Raw genomic sequence first — 14,786 nt, 5'->3', positions numbered from 1 at the left:
CCCCCTTTCAAAACATGCCCCCACTGACTCCCTGCACTGCCCAGCAGCTCAGCCTGTGGGGCCCCCGCTGATGCCCACTCCTCCGTAGGGCAGAGGGCTGGGGAGCACAGCAGAGACAGGACACAAGGAGAGGACACAGGGCAGTGACAGCGATAACACTGAGCCAGTGCCTGCTGGGGCTGGCTTTGTCACTGCCAAGGAGCCAGAGGCAGTGGACGGGCAGCTGGGCTGTGGGACGAGGACGTGCTGAGGGTTAAAATAAAAACAACAACAAAAAAAAACAGGCAAATGTACTGTCCAAAAACTTCATTTACGCTCAGGTCAGGTTGCCCGGTGGTGCCAGCCCCAGCGAATGCAGCTGAGTGTGTGCAGGTCCACGCTGCAAATTGGAATCAAGACAAACCTCTCCATCGTTCTTCCTATTTCCTATGGCACCCCCCCGATACTGGCACTCCGTGGGGGTATCGCCAGCTCCAGGGGCCAGAGTTAAGGTCCCGTTGCGGGGGTGGTATGTTGATGTAACCCCACGTCTCAGTGGGATGAAGAGACAGCTCCTCTAGCGCAACCACTGGAGGACATGGCTGATACACATGCTTTCCCGGTAGAGGGTAGCAGTGTGCTGAGGCCAAATTAGTGGATAATGTTTTTCCCCCACATAAACTGGCAGGCCTTAGAGACAGGGTTATATGGAGAGTGACTGGCCGGCAAGAATCTTCTCATTTGATTGTTATTCCTGGTTTTGCTGTCATGCCTTGGCCCCTGCTCACGGGCTCTGCATAAATGCGGGGTGACATGATGCTGTTGGGAGGAAGGAGTCCTGCCCCTGTTCTCCCAGCTAGGAGAGGCGAGAGTCCCATGTGAAGGGTTGTCCTGAGGGTCTGCAGAGATCTGCTGCTCTAGCGGTTGGGACTCAGCTCTCGGGGCCGAGCTGTTGGGCTCTGACTGCGATGGGACAGCCGGCACGAAGGGGCAGCGCTTGGAAGCCAGCCAAACGGCGTGCTCCCGGCAGGTGTGCATGGCTGCTCTTTGGGGATGGTGCCCTCCAGTCCAGCTGGCTGGAAGGTCACAGGCCAGGCCAGGGTGTGCGGTAAAACCTACCGTTCGTTAGAGGACACTGGCTTCTAGGGCTGTTTTCTCTATTGTTCATACACATTGCTTGGTGATCCATTTACTGAGAGACACCCCTGTTCCCCTTGGTCCTCCACCCTGGGTCACAGAGTCTCCCAAAGGCACTAGCACACCCGGAGCGTCCGTTCGACACTCTGAGAAGCAGTGCATAGCGCCTGGGCCTCCCAGCCCTCCTGCTGGATGGAAATAAGCATCACCCAGCAGCCTGCTCAGTAGGATGTGCCGGCTCTGAGCCAGGCACGGTAGGAAGGGCGCCCCATGTATTCTGTCCTGTACTCAGCAGGGGAGGGAGGGCAGGACGGAGGCTGGCAGGATCCCAGAGCAAGTGCAACGGCAACTGGATTCATAGACTTTCCAGAGTCCCAGGAATCCCGGGCAGCAGGGATGCAGCCCCGCTTAATGCTTTGAATCCTGGACAGGTTCCTGTGCCCCGCACTGGGTGCTTGCAGGCTCAGTGGGCTCCAGCACTGTGGGCTGCAGAAGGGCGCTCGCTGGGGGAGGCTGGTGCAGACAATGCATGTGCAATAGGCTCTCCCATCGCGTCCTGGGAGAAGAGACCAGGAGAGTCCAAGCTTCTGAACCACTGATGCAGGCTAACCCAGCCTTAGCTCCTCATCTGTGCTGCCCTCAAGGGTTGGGGAGCTGACTGGTGCCTCTGCCCCAGGTGGGTCCCCTTCTCTCCGGAGGGATCTTCAGTCGGGTTTGTGCAAACAGCCATGTGATGCGCTCTCCTCAGCCTGCCCCCAGTGCCAGGCTCTCTCGGGGGCAGGAGCTGCTGTGCTCTTCCTAGGGCTGTCTCTGGGTGAGGATGTCCCGGATGCACGTGTACAAGAACACGTACTGATCCTGAAGGGAGGCAGGAGACAGAGAGAGGTATTCAGACAGTAATTCTAGGCCAGGGGGGCTTGACCCTGCCTCAGAGACACCAGTCAAGCCCACTGACTGTCATGACACTGTGGTTCCGCAGTCACCCCATTTAATATCACCAGGTCATAGAAACGGGATGGGACCTCAAGAGGTCACCAAGTCCAGCCCCCTGTACTGTGGAAGGACCTGGACCACCTTGACAGGTGTGTGTCCAGCCTGCTCTTAAAAACCTCCAGTGACGGGGATTCCACAGCCTCCCTTGGGAGCCTGTTCAAGTCATTAATGAAAATATTGAGTAATACCAGACCTAGGACGGACCCCACTAGATACCCCTTTCCAGCTGGACTGCAAACCATTGATAACCACTCTTTGAGCACGGTCTTTCCATCAGTTTGCACCCATCTTATGCCACATTTCTCTAGTTTGCTTATGAGACTGTCATAGAATCATAGAGTATCAGGGTTGGAAGGGACCTCAGGAGGTCATCTAGTCCAACCCCCTGCTCAAAGCAGGACCAACATCAACTACATCATCCCAGCCAGGGCTTTGTCAAGCCTGACCTTAAAAACCTCTAAGGAAGGAGATTCCACCACCTCCCTAGGTAACCCATTTCAGTGCTTCACCACCCTCCTAGTGAAAAAGTTTTTCCTAACATCCAGCCTAAACCTCCCCCACTGCAACTTGAGACCATTACTCCTTGTTCTGTTATCTGGTATCACTGAGAACAGTCTAGATCCATCCTCTTTGGAACCCCCTTTCAGGTAGTTGAAAGCAGCTATCAAATCCCCCCTCATTCTTCCCTTCTGCAGACTAAACAATCCCAGTTTCCTCAGCCTCGCCTTATAAGTCATGTGCTCCAGCCCCCTAATCATTTTTGTTGCCCTCTGCTGGACTCTTTCCAATTTTTCCACATCCTTCTTGTAGTGTGGGGCCCAAAACTGGACACAGTACTCCAGATGAGGCCTCACCAATGCTGAATAGAGGGGAATGCTCACATCCCTCGATTTGCTGGCAATGCCCCTACTTTTACAGCCCAAAGTGCCGTTAGCCTTCTTGGCAACAAGGGCACACTGTCGACTCATATCCAGCTTCTTGTCCACTGTAACCCCTAGGTCCTTTTCTGCAGAACTGCTGCCTAGCTGCTTGGTCCCCAGCCTGTAGCGATGCATGGGATTCTTTCATCCTAAGTGCAGGGCTCTGCACTAGTCCTTGTTGAACCTCATCAGGTTTCTTTTGGCCCAATCCTCTAATGTGTCTAGGTCCCTCTGTATCCTAGCCCTACCCTCCAGCGTATCAACCACTCCTCCCAGTTTAGTGTCATCTGCAAACTTGCTGAGGGTGCAGTCCACGCCATCCTCCAGATCATTAATGAAGATATTGAACAGAACCAGCCCCAGGACCGACCCTTGGGGCACTCTGCTTGATACCAGCTGCCAGCTAGACATGGAGCCATTGATCACTACCCGCTGAACCCGACGATCTAGCCCGCTTTCTATCCACCTTATAGTCCAATCATACAGCCCATACTTCTTTAACTTGCTGGCAAGAATACTGTGGGAGACCGTATCAAAAGCTTTGCTAAAGTCAAGGAATAACACGTCCACTGCTTTCCCCTCATCCACAGAGCCAGTTATCTGTCAAGTGGGACTGTGTCAAAAACCTTAGTAAAATCAAGATCTCACATCTATTGCTTCCCCACATCCACTAGGTCAGTAATCCTGTCAAAGAAGGAAATTAGGTTGGTTTGTCATGATTTGTTCTTGACAAATCTACACTGGCCGTTCCTTATAACTCTGTTATCCCATAGGTGCTTACAAACTGATTGTTTAATCATTTGTTCCAGTATCTTTCCAGGAACCAAAGTTAGGCTAACTGGTCCATAATTCCCTGCGTCCTCTTTGTTCCCCTTTTCAAAGATGGTAAATTCCATGCCTGAATTCCTGGGATACAGGGAATTTCAGAACCCAGTACCATTAACTACCCCGCGCAGGCCCTGCTGGTGTTTGGATACTCTCCTTGGGATGAATCTGTATCAAAGTCAGGCCACACTGCAGAACAGCTAATGGGGCTGGGTTCCGGTCTAATGATGCGCCTGGGGGAGTAAATACAAGTGATTCAGACATGGAGAGACCCTTTGCGGGATCTGGAGTGGGGATGTGTAGCAGGAAGTGTCACTCAGGCTTTCCTGTTGGTTATTGGCCTCCGGGAGAACTGACCACCTCACAGTTCAACTGCAGCTTGGCCATGGTGGCACCAAAGTTACAGTTTCACCCAGGGAACCATGCAACATAAGAGCAGCCTGGACTAGATCCACAGCCACAGGTGAGCCCTGTGCTTCCACCCCCATGTGTGGTCTGGCGGGCTCAGGTCCTACTGGCCCTTTCCTTGCCCAGCTGGGCAGTGGGTGGGAGGGGCAGGGGGTGTGTATATAAGAGAACCCCGTGTGTGAGCTCTCCTCCAGCTCCCAGGGCCCATGGGGCTCGGATTAATTCATGAACCGACTGGCTGTTTGCAGGGTGCTTGGCAGCAGGGACATCACAGAAGGATTCTGATTATCAGTGGGATCGGGAATGTGAGGGAGCTCGTCCCTAAAGCCTTCTGCAAAATAAACGAATTAACTTCAAACCCCTGTCCAAAAGCACGTCTGTGGAACCAGAGCTCGGCTCAGGCTGTGGCCAAGCCCAGCCTGTGCAGGGTGAAATGCTGGGATTGGCATCCTGAGGCTGGTGTCACAGTACCATCTAGTGGTGCGATGTGTTTGCGCCGCTCCGAATGCAGCCTCGACTCAATCTGCCATTGGAATGCGGGCAGAGGTGCCTCTGATGGCCCTCTGGGCTCCTCACCCTGACCTTCGGGCGAGCTGGGTGTCTCCCGTCGGTGCCCTGGCTACAGGGCGCAGGTGGGGAAGGCTCAGATAGGCACTCAGGGTATGTCTACACTGCAGCTGGGAGCGACAGACGCATGCTAGCTCTGAGCTACCGCACTAAAAATAGCAGCATGGACACGGTGCTGGCAGTGACTTGGTCTAGCCACCCAAGCGCAAACCCACCTGACTCGATAGCTACGGACTCAGGCGGCAAGCCCGAGCCAGCACCTGTGTTAGCGCGTGTCTGTCCACCCGGGCTGGGATGCACGTTCCTGGCCACAGTGCAGCCAGACCCTCAGACACTGCTGTAATGAGCGCGGTGTAAGAACCTATCTATAAGAGAAGGTGACACAGGACAACCAAGGAGACGTCCAGTACCCAAGTGTACCAGGGCCTGTGGTTTTCAGTGCCCAGATCCTGAGGGGGAGGCGGCAGGGGATTTGCCCACATGGGAACAAACTAGGGGTCCATGCCCTGGCTGTCCAGGATAGAAGGGCGAGCAGGGGGCTAGGACTGTGAGGGTTTCATTTTCAGCTCTGCCTGGTTGTTTCCTGGGTCTGGGCTGAGTGGAAGCTGCTGGCTTTAACCTTAACATCGAAGGCATTTACCCTGATCCTCTGAAGTTTTTAGGTGCCTAACTCCCATTGCAATCAGTGGGATTAGGTGCCTAAATGCCATTGAGGATCTGGGCCTCAGAGTCCTTCCCCTGAGCTCCCTGCTGGGCTTGGGGCAGATGGAGTGACCCCCTGCCATGAGCTGCTCCCCTGCCCCCCGAATGTCTCCTGGCAGGGCACGGAGAGAGGGGCACACAGCCCAGGCTAAGAACCACGTTGCGTGTCGGGCTCGGAGCAGGATACCTGCCTTGGCGAGCTCAGTCGGGGCCAAGGCTGGATGGGTAGAAGCTGCCTAAGTAGAGAGGAGGCTGACAGAGAATTCAAGGGTCCCTGGGTCTGTTCTGAGAAGCTCTCCCTTATTGCACCCGGCTCCAGGCCTCTGTTCTGCACCTGGCCGTTGCTTCCCCAGGGCACACCTGGCTCCAACGCCCTCCCTCCTCGCCACCTACCGGTGTCGGGGTCATGAGGCAGCAGCTTCTCATCAGCCTGAGGGTGACTCCATAGACGTCCACACTCCGCTCTGCTTTCATCTGGTGCAGCAGACAATCCAGGGCTATCAGCATCCCCATCTGGCCAATGCCACTGCTGGAAGGGGCAGCCAATAGAGGGAGAACCATCAACCCTTCTGCCACCCACCATGCAACCCACGGCACAGGCACAGATATAGAAGAGGGGCAAGGCCTGGATAATTATGGAGCCCATTTCCCAGCAGGGCAGGGCACGGACCCCCTGCAGAGAGGGACATTTACAGAGACCGTGCCTGGGCAGGGCCGGGAAGCTGGCCTGGCCTCTGAATGAGCACTAAGGAAACCAGGACATCTGAGCATGCTGGGCGTTGATGACTGGATATCTGAGACTGCGTCCCGAACCAGGCTCTCTGGCCAGCCCCGGCATCTCACAGCCCCACGCTGGCTCCCTCGATGGGGCCACATACACTGGCTGTCAGCAACCGAGCCCCAGTCTGGCCCTGGAGGGACCTCAGGTCTCCCTGGAGACCAGCAGGGGAGAACTGCCGGGTCATTTGGTCAGCCCCAGGCTGCCTCGTGACTGGCCCAGCCCTGCAGTTGGCTCTCCCACAGGGATGTTAGTCCAGGGGGTTCTGGCCCTGGGGACTCACGAGGACATGGAAGAGGGAGTCACGTGACCGTACCTGCAGTGCAGGAGCAGCGGGCCGGCTCGCTTTCTGTGTGGCATGCACCGTCTAACTGCGGCGAGGAACTCCACCAGCAGCTGGACATCTGGCTGCTGCTGGCATCCCCACAGAGGGTACAGGAATCGCTGCACCTGCCTCTCCTTCACTTTCTTCTCCTGGCAGGACAGAGAGAGCTGCTATGGTTATGGAAGAAGGGAGCATGTGCGTATGACAGGACAGGCCTGGCCACCTGGGGAGTAGGGAGAGCCCTGCTTCCTAGCCTCTGGCCCATAGTGATGCATTGGGTCCTGTAGTGCTCCATCACCCGGTCCGTCTATGCTGGGTCTGTCTAGTGCCCAGCGAGGGGGTGCTGCAGTGGTAGCAGACAAAGGGACAGGGGGAAAGTGGTGTTAAAGGCAGAGCTGTTCTCCCTAAGTCAGTGGCTCTGCTCCAGCCCTCACACTGCATCCAGTGGCATCTGTGTGATGAGTTAGCAGTTCTCAGTCAAGGTCCCAGGGGCCCATGTCTCCCAGACCACCCCCACACTGGCTCTCAAGAAGGCAACGGGCCACCAAAGCTGGAAACGTCTGCAGGTGGTGCCTTGAAGGGCAGGGCTGAGGTATATCAGCAGGGAGGGGCCAGGTTGGGGTAAGCCTGCACTGACCCTGCCCGTGCCCCTACTGCACCTGATCCATGGACAGTCCCGGACCTGGGCTCCCCACCAGCTCTGCTGATGCCCCTCAGCATTCCTGTCGTACTGCTCCTCTGCTGTTCCAGGCCCATAACCCACCCCACTCCACCAATACCCTTCTGTCCTGGCTGCAGCCTCTGGGTCATTCCAGTCCCGGACTGGGACTCCAGCATGGTCTGGGAATGGGAATGAGTCCCCCCCAGGGACTGGGGGGAGCTCCCGGGGCTCGAAAAACCACCTCCCTGGCCCTCAGAGGCACATACGTGTTTCAGTTTGAGCTGAATGCACCTCCATCCTGAGACATGCTTCTCCGGGCCCCGCTGGATGGTCAACATCTCTGTGTAGATTGGGCTGCCCTCCAGGGGCCAACATGCCTCGCTCAGAACCTGAGAACAACAGCAACTGGTGCATCAAGCTCCTGGTGGCCACATTTCGGTTCAGCCCCCACTTGGCATTGCTCACAGGTGCTGGGCCAAGGGCACAGCTGGCATCAGGGTGACACTGCCCAGCAAAGGGCCATGTGGCCGTCCTCCCGGAAGCTGACAGCCCACTGGTATGATAGAAAGATCATTGCTGATTGCAGCCACCTTCACCTTTAAAACAGTGCAGCAGCCCAATGGGACTACAGGTCCCAGCGTGCAATGCTCCACCATAGCTGTGCCCTCAGGCTGCATGGCATGCTGGGGCTTGTAGTCTCTGGGGGCTGGACCTCCAGCATGAGGAGTGAAGGGTGACTGTGACCTTCTGGGTTTTATGCAAATTCCTCATGTTCTTTCGCCTTCTGGGAAGTTGCCTTTGAGAGCCCAGAGCGAGGGGCAGCAGCTGAGGCCTTGGATGGCGGCTCTCCCTCCTCAGGAGCAGAGATCAATGGAGAGAGATCTATCCTGGACTGCTGTTCCATGTAAAACCAGAGGTCTCTATCTGGCTTCTCTAGCTGCTGCCCAATTAAACAGCTGGTGTCTATCTCCCCAGGGGACCACGCGGGCCATTTACTGCTTCCAGAGTTGGGACTCATTTTGGCTTTTACCTCAAATGTTACAAAGGATTGGGGAGGGGAGGGAGCAAGCTGCCCCCACAATAATGCACATGGCCCCTGTGGTGCCATGGAGCCAGGCATCCCCCATGCACATCAGGGAAGCAGGGTCCTAACCTGGACCACAGACTGCTCCACACACAGAGTTTCCAAGTCTGGCCCAAAGCTTCAGGAAACGGTGGCAGAGGCAGGTGGGACAAACCTGTGTGTGTGACAGCACAGTACCATAGAGACCACGCAGGAAATGCAGCATGGCTTGGGGAGGGAGGTTCAAGGAGCCCCCACCCCTCTTGGCCAGCACCTACCAGGGCAGTATCACAAGCCACACCCAAGGTAGCTCCAGCCCATTTACCCTGGGGGTCAGCATGGTTCTTCCCCATTGGCAGAGAGCAGAACAATGAGATTCCCATGATGCCAGACTCAGCAGGCCAGTGGGAAGAGCAGTGCCAGGCTCCTGCATGGGCACCCTCCTCCTCAGACTGCATGGTGGTAGCAAAGGTGGTGGGAAATTTTCTGTCAAAACTGCTTTTTGATGGAAAAATGGATATTTGACCAGCTTTTCCCTCGGCGTGCCTGCCCCTGTGGGCACCTCCGCTGGTTTGTCGACAACGGAACACCTGAAACCCAAACTCTTTCCACTTGGAAATGCTGCCGTGGTACTAGGGGATATTGTGGTGCATCATGGGAGATGTAGTCTGACCAGGGGGCCCGGTCCATGCAGGAGAATGGAGACACGAGGCAGACAAACTACAGCTCCCAATAGGCACCATGGCAGACGCATTTCCAAATTGAAATATTTCAGGGTTTGGCCAAAATTTTTCAGTATTCAAATTTCTGCCAGAAAAAATTGAGGTTGTCTGTAGAAAACCCTCCATTTTTTCAACCGGCTGTAGCCATCACCTCATCTAAAGAGACCCCCACCCCAGCTCTCTTGCTAACCGTGCAGCACCTGCACCTTACCTGGCCCTTCTCCTGGCATGGCAGCAGGGTGACTATGGTGTGGACGCCATGGTCCCACACCAAGCGCCAGAATTCCTCCATGGTCACCTTGTCAGGTCCTTGCATGGCCAGATAGTCCCTGGTTGAATTGCAGCCCTGTGTGAAGAACCAGAGTCTTACTCACCTGCCCCAAGGAGGGGGCAGAAGAGAGCATGGGCTCCCTGCCTTAGGACAGCCAAGGGAGCAGAGCCAGAGGGCAGGAAAAGCTTTGGAAGCAAAGAGAGGAGAGAAAGGGTTAGACAGCCAAGCAGGGAGAGGGCCCGGGACAGGGACTGAGCCAGAGCAAAGGGGACAGTCGGAGTTCAGCTCTACACAGTGATTCCTTCACCAGGAGTGCCCGGGTCAGTGCTCATGGCAGCAACAAGCGCAGTGGGAGGAGGATGGCTATGGAGGAACAGGCCACAGACAGGCAAGTGCTGCTCCCCATGCGGGCAGGGAGCCTTGGCGCACCGGAGGGAGGCGGGGAGTTCTGCTCCCCAGGGGATCAGGGTGGGTAGAGGGCCGAGGGGCCAGGCGGGGAGGTGAGGGAGTTCGCTTCCCAGGGGATCAGGGTGGGGCAACTCACCGGGAGGAGCCAGGTCTGGCTGAGATCTGAGAAGGGGCCTTGTTCCAGCGGCGAAAATTTCACTCTGGAGCGATCATCTGTCAAACAGGCCAAGCATGAGGGACTGGGGGAGCTGGTTCCGCCTGGCCCAGCTCAGCACACCCAGTCCCATCCGAGGAGACCAGCCTTCTGGCTCCGGCCAGACTCCCTGCCAGCCTGGGCCATAGCTGCATAAGGCCTGTCACTCCTGCACTGGGTCTCTCCCTCAATCCCTCTCCCCTTACTCTCAGCCCAGGGCGCGTGCCCTCTGCCTGCACATAACCCCATTCCAGCTCCAGTCCATTCAGTTCCATGCACACTTCATCTGTGGCCAGGTCTTGCCTTGGGAACTCTGCCACAAGGCTGGGGGGAGGAGATAAGCCTGGAGATGCTAGAGAGGGCCCCATTTCGACAAGCTCCCCTGATCCTGAGGCTGCAAGTCCAGCCCTGCTGCTGTCCACCCCCCCGCACCCCACACACAGAGCTGGTGCCAGCTCTGGGGATAGAGAGGCATCAGTGGCACTTACATGGGAGGATGCTGTTGCCAGGGCGGCTCTCCTGGACCCCTGCAGATGGCGCTGCAGAGCTGGCTTTGTCCTTCGCAACCTCTAGGAGGATCTGCCACAGGGAACAAGAGAGAGGGAGGGAGGGGGAGAGATCAGGGCCTTTACCGGCTATGCCCTGCCAGGGCGATGGGGGTGGTGGGAGCGCGCAGGGACTGGGCGGATGGTTCCTGTGGGATGCCCTGCCCCGGAAGACAGCAGGGGGTATGGTTTGCAACCAGGGTCCTGTAGTGGCACCAAATCTTATGTAAAGGGGGTCATATAAAGTGTCTAAGACCAGGTTATGGGTTGCTGGTTATGATTATGCTGTCTGTATGTATGTGTCATTTTGTAGTTGAAGTTATAAGTATTGGCTCTGTACTGTCTGTACTTCAAACTTATGCTATGCTTCTGGGAAACATCCCAGACAAGTTGGTGTTAGCTCTGCCTAGCCTGCTTGATGGCCCATTAAGGACCATCAGCTACACAATTGACCCATGGAGAGAAGGCAGACACACCTTGTGACTCAGCAAAGTATGCAGGGACTGGCCCATGTGACTCCAGACTCCATTTTGCTGTAATTTTCCACAGTAAGGACAAAGAGGTTCTTACACCTGGAAAAGCCTATATAAGGCTGATGCCTCATCTCCATCTTGTCTTCAATCCTGCTTCTACCTCTGGAGGGACTTTGCTACATGCTGAAGCTCTACACAAGGGACTGATGACCCATCCCAGCGGGGGGGTGTTCTCCAGAGACTTGATTTGAATCTGCAGTTTATGCCATCACTGCTACAAGCCTGAACTAAGAACTTTGCCATTACTGTATGTAATTGATTCCATTTAACCAATTCTAGCTCTCATCTCTACCTTTTTCTCTTTACGAATAAACCTTTAGATTTTAGATTCTAAAGGATTGACAACAGCGTGATTTGTGGGTAAGATCTGATGTGTATATTGACCTGGGTCTGGGGCTTGATTCTTTGGAATCGAGAGAACCTTTTTCTTTTATTGGGGTGTTGGTTTTCATAACCATTCATCCCCAGGACGGGTGGCACTGGTGGTGATACTGGGAGACTGGAGTGTCTAAGGAAATTGCTCGTGTGACTTGTGGTTAGCCAGTGGGGTGAAACCGAAGTCCTTCTTGTCTGGCTGGTTTGGTTTGCCTTAGAGGTGGAAAAACCCCAGCATAGGGCTGTGACTGCCCTGTTTGAGCAAGTGGTCCTGAATTGGCACTCTCAGTTGGGTCCCGCCAGAACCGCATTGTCACAGATGCCCTGCCCCGGAAGACAGCAGGGGGTGAATCCAGCCCAAATGGCAGAGCTCCCAGGGCGAGTTTTCATCTGCACCCCAGCTCAGGGAGCCAGCCCTGTGCCTCAGTTTCCCCATTGGGACTGCTGCCAAGCTGTGCAGCATGTGCCTGCTAGGTTTGCTTGGCTGGGAGATTTGGTGCAGCAGTCATGGGGGATGCCCGAGGAGTGTAGCACCTCTCCCTGCCCCCCACCCCCGATTTCCTGTGTGGATCCTGTGGGGAGTCTCAGGGAGGGCTGGATGTCCCGGCTGTGTCTGCTCTGCAGGGGGATCAGGAAGGAAGCAGCACTGGCCAACCTCCAGCTGGGGGGATGTCCCAGGCCTGGCAGCATTGCCATGGCAACTGGTGCCCCCAGTGCCAGCCATCTCCACACCAGTCAGATCTGGTGGGCGCTTGACTGAGCAGGAGCTGGTCGTGGGGTGTGTGTGTGCTTGTGTGTCTGGCCCAGCCGCTAACGCTCCCTTCGCCCCTAGCGGGGAGCTGGCGTCTGTGCTCTCCAGCAGGGTGCTGCTCCGGGCACTCCTACCTCGTACTCCCGCAGGAAGCCCGCATTGGACTTGGCCGATTTCTGCGCATGGTGCTGCAGGAAGCTTTTGAGAGGGATCGGGCAGGAGCTGGGAAAACAAGGGGTGGAGGTGGAGGGTTAATAAACCCCTGTGCACCCACATCTCCCAAAGAGCCAGGCCACTCGGTCAACAGGGTGATCCCCCTCCCTGGCCTGACCCTGCTAGTTCCATGGGAGCAGCCAGCCACCGGCCAGCTAGAGAGGGCATCCCAAGGCTGGCCTGCTGGCCTGGGGGGTACATCTCTGCTGAGGGTGGGAAACCCAGTAGCAGAGCTCACTGCCTTGGGGGGGGGGGGTGAGCCCCACAGAGGCTGCCCAGGAAGCGTTAGGCCCCTGCAGTATCAGCTCAGGAATCGTGCTACGGAGGGGTGTGGGGCTCCCCACCTTGGAAGGAAAGGACTGAGGCCAGACTTTGGCCCTGCCTCAGGGCAGGGAACAGGCCATCTTGCTGGGATTTCAGAGTCCCTATTGCCTGGAGCCAAAGCCCAGGCCTGGGACTGGATCGGAGTCTGAGGCTGTGAACCCAACTGCCCACATGTTTGGGATGGGCTAGGTGGGCTCGGTGGCTTACATCTCCGTCCCAGACTGGCCCAAGAGCAGCTCCTCTGTGATCTTCTCCAGAATGCAGCTGTGCAGGAAAACATACTGGCCCTGGAAGGCAAGGGCAGGTGGTCAGTGCAGAGCGAGCCCACCCGAACCACGGCACCACACAGAGTGGGGCCACGCTGGGGCGAAGGGCAGCACTGCCTACTGGGCAGAGCACGGCCTTGGGCAATGTGTCAGGAGCCCTGGCCAGCCCTGCCGCTGCCTTGCTGGGGTGGCTTGGATAAGTCAGTCTCCCTCTTTGGCCGGCGTTTTCACCATGCTCCGGGGGATCCCCTCCCGGTTACCCAGCGCCCACAGGCAGCCTTTCTAAGGAGGCTCCTGCCGGCCATGATCAGCCCTCGGCAGCTTGTCCCTGCCTCCTGCTGTGGCTGCATGTCCGGGTGTGCTGCGAGGGTCCAGTGACTGGGATCAGCTGACCTCCGGGCTGCAACTCACGGGCGCTCTGTGCAGCTTGTCGCTCCCCGGGATGTGCATGGGCAGCGTGGAGCCACTCACACCTGGGGCCTGCCGAATTGTTTTGGGATAGGCTCAGGCCACTCTGCTTTTGATTACGCCCCCGTCCCCGCCCCGCTAGCTACCACCCGGGCCTCCCCAGATCATCCTGTCCCTGGGTGCTGGTGGCTACGATGCTCCCCCAGACTGGCGCTCCTGGCCTGCTCACACTGAATTCCGGGAAGGCCCTTGGCTTCGAAGAGCCATGTGTTCCTGCTGGAGGTCTGGCCGGGCACACGGCTGCTGGGAGACGGCAGGGGAGGGCGGCTGTAACAGGGGCACATCTGAGCCCTGCTCGGGACATGGGCAGGGGCCCAGGCAGCACCATCCTGCGGCCGGCGGGGAACAGCTCTGGGATATCAGGAGCTGGCTGTTGTGCAGAGGGGTGAGAGGGCTAGCCGAGCTCTGGGCTCCCTCCCAGCTCTGCTGATTTGGCAGCAGGGTCGAAGGGAAAAGGCCCAGGGCCTCACCAGCGTCTGAATCATCGAGTAGCGGCTCATCCGCATGGTGTAAATGGTATTGAACACGTCCACCACCTTCTCCTGCTTCAGCTGCTGCAGCAGCCGGTCCAAGGCGATGAAGGTGCCACTGCGGCCCACCCCCGCACTGCAACAGCACAGACAGCAAGGGGTTAAAATGGGCAGGTCTCCCTCCAGCCCTAAGGTTCCACTGCCCCACAGCAGGCAGGCACCAGACTCAGTGGGTTGGGGTGGGAGGAGATGGCCATCAGCCTGCAGCACGGACTCCTGTCCTGGAGGAACTGTGGGGTTGTGGGGCTGAGGAGCTGTCCCAGGGTGTGGGGGGAGCTATGGGGGTTGTGGGGCCCAGGAGCTGTCCTGCGGGGAGGTCATGGGGCTTGGGAGATAGCCCCAGAGCTGCACTGGAAGGTGGGGAAGCATCTCCATAGTCTCCAGTGCTCAAGTGGATAGAGAAGGGGCAGTGCCCCTCACTCACCATCAGCTGGGAGCTGCCTCTCCAGACTGGGCCATCCCCAGGGCTCTCGTTGCTCCAGCCCCCACATACAAGGAGGGACCCAATCTCCCAGATCATCTCCCATCTCAGGGAAAGACACCCCTTCTCCAGCAGCCTCCACTTGGCAGGGCCTCACCTGCAGTGCACCAGCGTTGGCCCAGAACCCTTGGCCTTCTGCATGTGCCCACGGGCCAGGTCCAGGAAGGCCATCAGGGAAGCTGTGGACTCAGGAATGCCGTGGTCAGGCCACGCCGTGTAGTGCAGGTGGGTCACATGTCTCTCCTCCCGTAGGTCCTCCTGTCACAGACGGTGACTCAGCGTTAGCGCTCGGTGAAGCCAGAGTCTCAGTGGGGCTATTTACGGGGAATGTTCCCAGGCATTTCTGGA

General features: G+C 57.1%; 1 protein-coding gene across 1 annotated transcript in view; it reads right to left on the bottom strand.

Annotated features, from left to right (window-relative positions):
* Window positions 1–289: 289 nt before the first annotated feature.
* The window catches only part of LOC120405294 (receptor-type tyrosine-protein phosphatase V-like), a 70,726-nt gene continuing 56,229 nt past the window's right edge, over window positions 290–14,786 (bottom strand). The window contains exons 30-40 of the mRNA XM_039538803.1: window positions 14,536–14,696; window positions 13,898–14,033; window positions 12,901–12,980; window positions 12,291–12,378; window positions 10,441–10,531; window positions 9,896–9,972; window positions 9,292–9,426; window positions 7,562–7,684; window positions 6,626–6,783; window positions 5,925–6,060; window positions 290–1,974 (exon numbers count right to left, since the gene is read on the bottom strand). Of these exons, the coding sequence (XP_039394737.1) occupies window positions 1,915–1,974; window positions 5,925–6,060; window positions 6,626–6,783; window positions 7,562–7,684; window positions 9,292–9,426; window positions 9,896–9,972; window positions 10,441–10,531; window positions 12,291–12,378; window positions 12,901–12,980; window positions 13,898–14,033; window positions 14,536–14,696 (1,245 nt within the window). The 3' untranslated portion in view covers window positions 290–1,914. The remainder of the gene's footprint in view (window positions 1,975–5,924; window positions 6,061–6,625; window positions 6,784–7,561; window positions 7,685–9,291; window positions 9,427–9,895; window positions 9,973–10,440; window positions 10,532–12,290; window positions 12,379–12,900; window positions 12,981–13,897; window positions 14,034–14,535; window positions 14,697–14,786) is intronic.

Source organism: Mauremys reevesii, linkage group 4 (assembly GCF_016161935.1).
Source record: "Mauremys reevesii isolate NIE-2019 linkage group 4, ASM1616193v1, whole genome shotgun sequence".
Classification (NCBI taxonomy): Eukaryota; Metazoa; Chordata; order Testudines; family Geoemydidae; genus Mauremys; species Mauremys reevesii.
The sequence above is the reverse complement of the archived record's forward strand: the minus strand, read 5'-3'. Positions and strand labels throughout refer to the sequence as shown.